Genomic DNA, 9676 nt, shown 5'->3' on the forward strand with positions numbered 1-9676 from the left:
TTATAATGTAAAACAGCAGCACTCTAGATTTCAATTTCACAGCCTTGCAAAAATTGCTCTTAAGGTGGAAGGGAAAATTCTAAGAGGAATCCTCTGCACTGCAAAAGATTCTTAACTTCACTAAAACCATAAAATCCCTTTATAACGAGATTTGGAATTGCTCTAGTTTATTTCCTACCTGATACCCCTCATTCAGTTTAAATCACAGCCACCGGTTTTAACATGAAACGTAAAACAAAATCTCACAACCCAATCCCAGGAACCAGAATGACGTTTTATAGCTTTGGAAAATAACATTCCATTGTATAAAAGGGCTGTTGCTCCAAAACATAATTATTTCAAGTGTGTATGAATTACGATGTTCTAAAGGAAGTTTTCATAAATTATCCCCAGAAACTAGCTGCATCCAAACTTGACTTAATGTTTTGCATATTTTCTCGACGCTGTTTGGTGTAAATATTGGCCTCTCCTTTCTGCAGCCGCCGCCTCAGAACAGCCTTCTGTTGCTTGGTCAACTGCCGTTTTATCTTCTGTTTCACCAGTTCCTGCAAACCAATAAATGTAATATTAATATTTTCTGAAGATCATCCAGTACTAGGGCAATCTTAGTATAACAGTCATATACAGTTGATATAGCAACATTTTTTTTTTTTAAAAAGCCATTATTTAACAGTTTTTGTCTGCAGATTCACGTGTATAATGATCCAAACTCAAGTTGCTGCATTGGTCTATTGGGTGTATGCTTGTGTTTCGTGTCTTGGAGAAACGAAAAAAAAAAAACAAGAAAAACACTTTCATTTTTCTAACACTATGTTAGAAAAATCATGCAGCAATCTTATCTTTGTGGTGATATGAGTTATCTTATATCAAATAGTTGCATAGAATGCGCCTTTCTTTCCTTAAGTACTTGGCATTTAATTGATTAGTTCTTTGGAAATAATAATAATAAAAAAGTAAAATCTCTTTAAAAATATTCCAGAAGAAAAACTGATCAGAATTGAAACTGTTTCATTAATGTGTTCTTTTGTCAGATAAGTAACTGCAATTCTGTGCTTTTAATAGTCAAGGACAGCAGAAGAATTTCTTGATGGTTTTTGCAAAAGTTTGAGAGAAACTTTGCATCACAGATGTCCAGAATCTCTGAAAGCTATGTAATCAAAATTTAAATTCATAAAACTTTACTCTGAAGTATTTAAATTGCTAGCAGTAAACATTTACTTTTTTAAAAAAAACTTTTTGGACAGTTCATATAATTTCCTCTAAATTAGAATTGTCTTTACAAAGATTTGTACAGGCACAGCAAGATACCCTCTTTGATCTAGAACATCTTATTTTCCATAATTCACAATACAGTCTTTTCAGGATAGTCTCTAAATTATGAACGCACCTACTGCTGCTCCTATATGCCTACAAGAATTCTTTCTACATGTTTTATTTTAAATATTTTTATGCTCTTTATTTTTTAATGTTTTGCCCCCTGAACGGAAAGCAAGCTGTATAAAGAACAGAAATGCTAGCAACAATAATAGGCATTGTCTCTAAGAGCTCTGTGGGTCTTAATCCAGTGCCATTCTTTTGTATTTTTATATTTATTGTATTTTTATGTTAGTTAGCTTATTAAACTTCCCCTTTCTTTAGCTCTAACACTCAAAAGTTCAAATATGATTCCCTAATGGACAGAAATATTACTTTCACTTAGCATAAGAGAATGTATGCGGTCAATTACTAAGGAAGTGTTAGGCAAGATTTTGCAGGATGGAGAGTTGTTTGTGGGGCTCACTGTTTAGAAAGCCTCTCTTGCTACTGTTTTTCTTTCTTTTGGGACAGAACATGAACTAGGTACATGCCATCTGAGTATATCCGCCTACAGAATAAACAAACATCCCCTAAGCACTTGCACACCTTTCTCAACAACATCATGACCATTGCTGCCACCAAGTGGTACTGGAGCATGATTTCAAGGCATTTTCTTCCTAAGCCTTAATAATTAAAAAAAAAAAAAAAAAAAAAAAGGGATTTTGCTAAGAAATCCTGTAGACTTGCTCTAATTAACTGGAAAAAAACGTAGCTAGAGACCTCTGGGCAGACCCTGGGGGCTCTCATTTCCCTCACTGCACAGTTCTAACCCAAGTCCCTGTTTCCCTGGAGAGACCCAGGGCCATTTCCTAGAGTCAGAGTTGCGATGACTAACATTGACATCTGCTCCCTTCTCACATGAAGTCCTAGAAAAATGTGTTAGCCAACACACAAATGTGGTGTATGTATGCATGTAACTTTAAGGTATCTTAAAGATAAGGCAATAAACTTATCTTAAAAAAATAAAAGCCAAACATTCTATGAATATTATAGCCAGTCAGAGGCACCTTGTCAAAGACAAAGAATTCACAGAATCAAGCACACTAATTAACATGATGTAGTCAAGCCCCTTTTCAGAAGGCTACTGATGCAGTAAGTAGCAGACCCTGGATTTAAGAGACTGCTTGTATATGAGAATAAGGAAGCCTAACTAAATAATCTCTCTCTTTAATCACTCTCACTCTAGACCAGAAAATAGACTAGAAAATAATTATAATTACCGGTGGAATGGTTGAACAGCTCCCAACACTGCTGACTGATGTGATACTTTTAGTCCGGGTTCTGTGCTCATTAATGTGACTCATACTCTCTTCATTTCTAAAATACATAAATGAATATGTTATTCCACGCAGCAAAATTAATATCTTTTGCCTTTTATGGTCATCTTCTGAAAATTCCCACCACAAATGTGAGTACTACAGAAACTTTGCATTTGAAATATTAACTCTAATTCTACAAAGCATGTATTTTATGTCTTGATAAAGCTAAGCATAAGAGTTATTTAGAAGTAGTCCTTGAACATCAAGAACTTTCACTATTACTATCAACTACAAAACAAAATGAAAAACAATACACAAACAAACAACAGGAGAAAGAGAGGGTTGATCTATGCATTACTTCCACTACTTCTTATTTCATTGGATATTATACTGTGAGACAATCGACTGATCCCACTAAGCAGCACGACATATACAGTATACTACCCATCAACAGGTTACCTAGCATGAGAACAACCGGCACAATACTCACACTATTGTTAGGAGGAAAAAAAAAATTTTTTAGTCTTCAGTTTAAACGAGAGTGAATGAAGAACAGTCATTGCTGAATTAATTTGAAGATGGTCATTTATTGCAGTGGGGGGGGGAAAAAAAAAATAAAACTCCTAGACAAGCAATGTGAATTTTTACCTGTAAGGCCTGAATTGCTTGTTTAATGTTGACAAGTCAACCAGCTCAGGGCATTCGTCTTCATTGTCCTTGTCACCAGGGCCTTCTCCTGCACCTGTCTGATTTTGAACTTCGGCAGCATTTTCAGTTATCCTTTTTTCCTCAGTAAAATCAATTACAGAACTCTCTGCATCATTATTCGTGTTCCAAAGGGTAGGCTGCTCTTCAACTTGTTCTAAGGCATAACTTAACTGGGACATACTCAGCCTCTCTGTATTTTCACTACTTTCAGTCATATCAGACTCTTCACTGCAATTCATCAAGCCTTTAGAGGAGCTGCTTTCAGGGAAATCATCCACTTCATTCAGGTCTCCACTGCCATCTTTATCTGAGCTGAGAAGGTTGAGCGTAGACTCAGGACCTTCTACAAATTCTGACACGCCTGTTTCATGACCCTCCTCATCAGGACCTGCGGGGTAAAGCAGTTCATCATCTTCCTGCATTTCTTTTGTATAGCCACTGGCAGCAATCTCGATGTCAAGAGAACACTCTCTCCTGAGGAAGAAGTACAAATAGGTTTCTTTTGATACGTGAAACACTGTGCTAGTAATACACTTTATTCTGGATTAGAAAATACTAAAAATACTATCACATTGCACTATAACTATTCAGGTAAGCATACTCTGTTGAAACATATGGTGCACAACAGGAGAGTACTGAGCTTCAGGTAAATCAGTGAACAGAGCATAGCCTGGCAATAGCAAACATCTACAGGAGATTACATCTCTGCAGTCAGCATGTGTTTGTTTACTTTGTGAAGTAAAGTTTACTTTGTAAAGGAAAAGATTTGATCTTAGCTGGGATATAATGTGACTGAAAGATCAAATTATGTTTATGCACAGAAGGGGTAAGGGGTATACTGACATTCACACACAAATGCAAGGGTGGCATTCCCTCTTACAGCAGGAATGACTCAGGTGGCTTTTTATACCTGATATCCTGAAACGTTGGAAAGAGCTCACTTTCGTAGCTGAAACGTTTCTTAAAGAACTCTTTAATACATTTAACATCTCTATCAAAATACCTGAAAAACACAGTTGTAGATATACAATGTCAAGGTAATGAAATTTATTACAAATATCAACTCTTACCCTGAAAATCTTGTTTTTTTTATTTTATTTGAAAATTAATGGTCTAACAGTGATCTTCCAAGCAAAACCTAGGGAGATAAACTGGTGACATGCAGTTTATTCCTAAGGTTTTCTGCCTGAAAAGACAACATTCTGTTTGAGAACCAGTTATCCTAGAGACATTTCTCCCCATTCATAAAACCAAACAAGATTTGTCATAATATTTGTGTCACGTGATAGCAATTGTAGAAAAAAACATAGACAGACTTACAAAACTAAGGAGTTATGTTTGGCCATTTTGCTGTTATCGTCAGTTGCATTTATTTTGAAAACACCAGCCATTCAGAAGTTTCCACTTACCATTCAGCATTTGGATGTGATGTTGATATCATCTGAGGGAAATCAATCATGGTGACACGGTCATCATCATCTAATATGAGATTAAACTCATTGAAATCACCATGGATTAAACCATGATTGGCAAGTTTTACAATTAGATCCATCAATTCACTGTAGACAGAGGCAGGATCTTCCATTTGGTGCACTTGGCATCTGAAGTTAAATAAAAGAGAAATATCCAGTACTTTCAAAAACTTAAATGAAATACAAGGTAGATGAAATACATCTTGGGGAATAACAGGTTGATTCAGGGTGGAAGAAACCTCGCAAGATTTCTAATCCAACCGCCTGCTCTCAGTAGCAGCACTAGGTCTTTTTGCAATCAAAGAGATACACCTCATTACATTTTCTTTCATAAAAAACTATTTTCTAGACTAACTTAAAACAAAACACTCTAAAACTCGAACCTATGCTAGTGAAAGCAAAGTAGCTTGACAGGGCAAAATACCAGAATACAGACCCTCATCTCTTTACGAGCAGCCTAAGAAAGAAGGCAGTGGCTTTGCTGCACCAAGCATCGTCAAGAAGAGGTCAGCATTTACAATTACTTCATGAGATATTTTGGTCTGAATGCAGTAGTACAGTGTTTTAAGAATCAATCATCTTCATATAATACAAAAGAAGTACAGTGGAAGCCAGTAGCTTTGTTAACAGGCCACTGTCTAAAATTTTGATACTAAATGTTGGTACTAAAACTAATTGATGATACTTTCCATAGCCATAAGTCCGTATCATAAAACATCACAATCCTTTTTCGAACATAGAAGTCACGTTAACTGCTTCTTTTTATATATGAGTGTATTTGAAATAATTCTCAACACCTACAGGCTCTCCTTCAAGTCAGAGCTGCACAAAAAGTGATAGCACAGTAAACTTACACTGTGATGTCCATGTGGAATTCAAGTGCTTCATCTAGAGCACTGATATGCAATTATTTAACAAAAGAAGTTGGGTGAGAGAATATAGCGCATTTTTAAATGCACTACCCTTCAATACTACCCTTCGATTCACTTAAGTTTTGAGATTAGTCTCTTTTAATTAGAATTCCCATTACAGATAGACTGTTACATCAGAACATGACCTGCTTTGTTTTAGAACTGCTACTTTAAATCTCTGGATAGAGCCCCTAGGTTATTTTGGATTACACCAACTGTGGAAACTTGTGCAAATAAACCAAGATATCTGTTCACCAAGTTTCAATGACATTTAATTTTTCTAGACATTTCTAGGCAACTCAAGGTAACATTCCCTGAAGCAACAACAATAAAGGTAATTATACATGATCTTCTAGGTACATAAAGCAAAAAAACTATTTTTTTAATAAGTTGTAAAAGGGCAAATTGTAACCTTAGCTGATTACTACAGCAAGGAGCTGAAGCCAAAGAAAGATCACAACACGGAAGTCATATACTGCTTCTAAGTAGAAAATAGTTGTCATGTTCACCTGTGCCTCGCTGCTCTTTCAGTCTATTCCATACTTACGTATCAGCCTATTTCAGCAATTTCTTTGAACAAGAGAACCTTCTTTGAACGTAGAGCTAACGGAAAGAAAGCTGTAACTAGGCAGAAGCCTAACCTGTGTGGGCGGCAGAGCTACATCCAGCAAGGGGAAGCCACAGCTCACCCGTACACCAAGGGAAAACACCAGCCCTGCTACCCACTGAACATAGCGCGGTCAGGGGTCGAGCTTCAGTACTTACAAGGGGTAACCACTAATAAGTTCCATAACTACTGCATGCCTGTTGTAGTCCACAGGTTTTGGAACAGGAAACTTTCTGTCATGCAAAGCCTGGAAAGAGACAACAATACGTTGAAAAATTTAAGTAAATGGTTAAGGAAACTTTACATATATTAACAAACTCCCATCTGTGCTAAGCAATAAATACTCTTGGGGGAGCAGCACAACACAGATTTACCCGATGCTAACTAGGAGCACCAGAGTACAAGCTCAAGTAGGAAGGCATCGTGACAGCCCTCTGAATTTTCACTGCAAAGACAAATCACATTCATAGGTTTAGACACTGACCATGCTTCTATCTTGTCCACAATTTAATTATCTTTTATCTAGAGGAAAAACAAAACACAGAATGGAAAAAAGACAGAATCTAGACTGACAGTACAGGTAATCAACAATGATAACTAGGAATAGTGTGGCAGGCATTGGAAAAAGATACATTTTAAATTGGTGACAATTCAGCTCTGTCTGGTTTGTTAAGTCAGTAAACATATAGAGTTTCTGCAAGGCAGATGTTCATTTCTTACACAGTAAGAGCCAGCATTGCCAGTTACAGAATGGAAGTCATAATGATGCTCTCCTTTTCTGATGCAAAGTTTGTCACTCATTTGATCCACTGTAGCAACATAAGTTTAGCTTTTGTTACTTAAATTTTAGACTGTTTTTATTTTTTAGCATGTCTTTAATCCTCTCTGCATCTAAAAACCACCTACCTTCATGTAGGCAAACTCCTTCATTGCTGCTAGCCGGGATAAATACAGCCATGACATTTTATGCCTGTGCTTGTGGTAGTCACGTTTATTTTTAAGGTTGCGAAAGGAAGTTCTTCCAAGCCTGTGCAGCTTCAGTGCAAACTGTTGCTCCTCCTCATTTGCAACAATATAAATATCTGGGAGACAAAAAAAATAAATGGCATGTTCCAATAGTTTTAACACTATTTTAACCTCCTCTCTCATTTTTATGTGGGACAAGAAGAGGTAAGGTTATCTTTTTGTAAAAACAGTTCAAAGTTCTTCATCGAGCAGCAGACAAAAGCCATCTGCCTGTGAAGTTTCCTCTGAAGTGACAATACAAAAATTACACCAAACGGTTGAAGGATAATCTTCTGAAGGAAAAAAAACCTCAGATACAGCCAGCACCATCACGCACTATTTCAAGTAGTGACCATAAACCTTCAACATTTGACAGATGAACTGGTGTGTTCAGAGGAAACCTTATTCCCTTTCTAGAAAGATGCGGCATTACAGCTCCCTCTGCTTAAGAATTATCCAAAACATTTTCCAGGTTACCTGATTCTTTACCAACGCCCATCTGGTTTCCAATGGAAGCGATGACTTGCCGGGAAGACAGGGCCTTCAAAGCGAGGTAGTCATAGCCCGCGTTGGTCAGCCGGTAGCCCTGCACAGCTAAACAGAAATAAATGGCAAACGTTTTACTCTTTACTATGTATGCACTACACACATTTAAAATGACCCTGACATTGGTTTACATTCTTATTTCAGGTGATGGCGGGGAAGGCCGCCTCTCTCACCCTTGGTGCGCTCGTAGGCCACGAGCTTGTGCTTCGCCAGCTCCCGCAGGGTCTTGTTGCAGCCCCCGTGCTTCAGGCTGGCGATGCTCGCCACTAAGCTCGCGGGGACGATCTCGTGGTTCTTCATGCCCATCTCCACCTGCACAAACAGGCCGGGTCAGGCCCCGCGGGCCGCGCCGGCGCCGCCCGCTCACCCGTCCGCGCCGGGCCCCGCGGAGCTGCGCGCCCCCGCGCCGCTCCTGGCCGCGCTGCGCGCCCCGCGCCCCGTCCGCTCACCGCCGTGAGGACCCTGAAGTGCTCGCGGCGCAGGTAGCGCAGCGCCACCGCGCTCAGCTTCCCCATGGCGCCCGCCGCGCCGCGCCGCGCCGCGCCTGCGCGCCCCCACGCAGCCGCCGCGCCTGCGCGGAGCGCCAGGCTGGCGCCGCCAGCGGGCAGGGCCGTCCTGGCAGCCGTGTGGGCCGCCCGAGCCGCTCGTCAGGCCGCGGCGGGAGGCGGAGCGCGGTGCCCTGTGCCGCCCTGCGCCGCTTGGCTGGGGCCTGGCCGGGGCCGTTGCCCGGCGCTACCGAGAGCGCCGCGTGCACCTGCCAGGAGCGGCTGCCTCAAGAGGCGCCCGCTCGAGGCGCGAGGCGCAGTAACGGCCCTAACGGCCGCGCGCGCGGCGGGAGTGCGGCCTGCGGTACGGGCTGCCGGGGCGTGACGTGCGGGGCCTGCTGTGTTGGGGTCCGGGTGCTCTGCTCTGCTGCGGTGTGCTCGGAACGGGCTTCCTGTAGTGCTCCAGGAGCCCCCTCCGCGGTGTGGCCTCCGAAGGAGTGCTTTAAATGCCTGATTTGGTGCGTGACACATACACACGTATTACTTCTGTTTAAATATATCCATATAGTCGTTCCTGAGGCCTGGTAGTATCGATGTCACCCACTCTGCAGAGAGGCCCAAGTGCTGTGCCTCTTGCCCTACACTTTGCTCTTTGTTTTGATCAAAATATGCATATTCCTTAGACAAGCTTTTCCCCCCATGCCTGCCCCCCCCTTTTTTTTTTCTCCCTTCTGGAAACCCCATGATGGAGAGGTGGTGTTTTAAACTCATGTTTACAAATTGAGACATTTTTTACTGTTTTGTTAGTAACAGTTCTGCATTTTTTATTCATTTGCAGTGGTGACAGCTTAACAAATCCTATTACCCTGTAGCAGTAATGATGTGAAATCCTGAACTCAGTTACTTTGTAAAAATGATATTGTGAACTTTTACATTTTTCTTCTGTATTTTTCAGATTTGTTAGGCCTTTAAACAATGAAAGGGACTTTTTCTGTTAACTCGATAAAACATTTTTTCTCCTTCCTCTCTTTAAGACCTTTCTTAAACAATTCAATTTTTTTTAATGTTCTTAATGTTCCACTCTTTCAAGATGCAAGATAGTCTATGTGTACTTTACACTAGCTTGTGGTACAGGCCTTTTAGCTCCAAGGAGTGGCATCTTTTGTGTTGAAATTCTATAGGGCAGCAGTTTACAAGCCAAATTAACAGATGGGTTTGCCTTAATCCATGGGTTTGCCCCTTCCTCCAAACACCTCATCCTTATTCTCTTTATTGAAACCAGAGCCACATGACTCTTTCTACTCTGGTCTCCTCATCTCTGTAGCCT

The 9676-nt window shown here is 40.4% G+C and overlaps 1 protein-coding gene across 1 annotated transcript; it reads right to left on the reverse strand.

Moving 5' to 3' along the window:
* Window positions 1-253: 253 nt before the first annotated feature.
* On the reverse strand, window positions 254-8408 carry RIOK2 (RIO kinase 2). Its single transcript, XM_088537556.1, has 10 exons — window positions 8314-8408; window positions 8038-8176; window positions 7796-7912; window positions 7220-7395; window positions 6472-6560; window positions 4733-4924; window positions 4234-4326; window positions 3264-3797; window positions 2577-2673; window positions 254-545 (listed from the first exon to the last, which is right to left on the reverse strand). The coding sequence occupies exons 1-10, from the start codon at window positions 8377-8379 to the stop codon at window positions 384-386; spliced, it is 1665 nt and encodes a 554-aa protein (XP_088393682.1). The 5' UTR covers window positions 8380-8408; the 3' UTR covers window positions 254-383.
* Between the last annotated feature and the right edge of the window lie 1268 nt (window positions 8409-9676).

The sequence above is a fragment of the Tinamus guttatus genome, unplaced genomic scaffold (genome assembly GCF_059628265.1).
Source record: "Tinamus guttatus ecotype Peru unplaced genomic scaffold, ASM5962826v1 Tinamus_guttatus_pri_ptg000813l, whole genome shotgun sequence".
NCBI lineage: Eukaryota > Metazoa > Chordata > Aves > Tinamiformes > Tinamidae > Tinamus > Tinamus guttatus.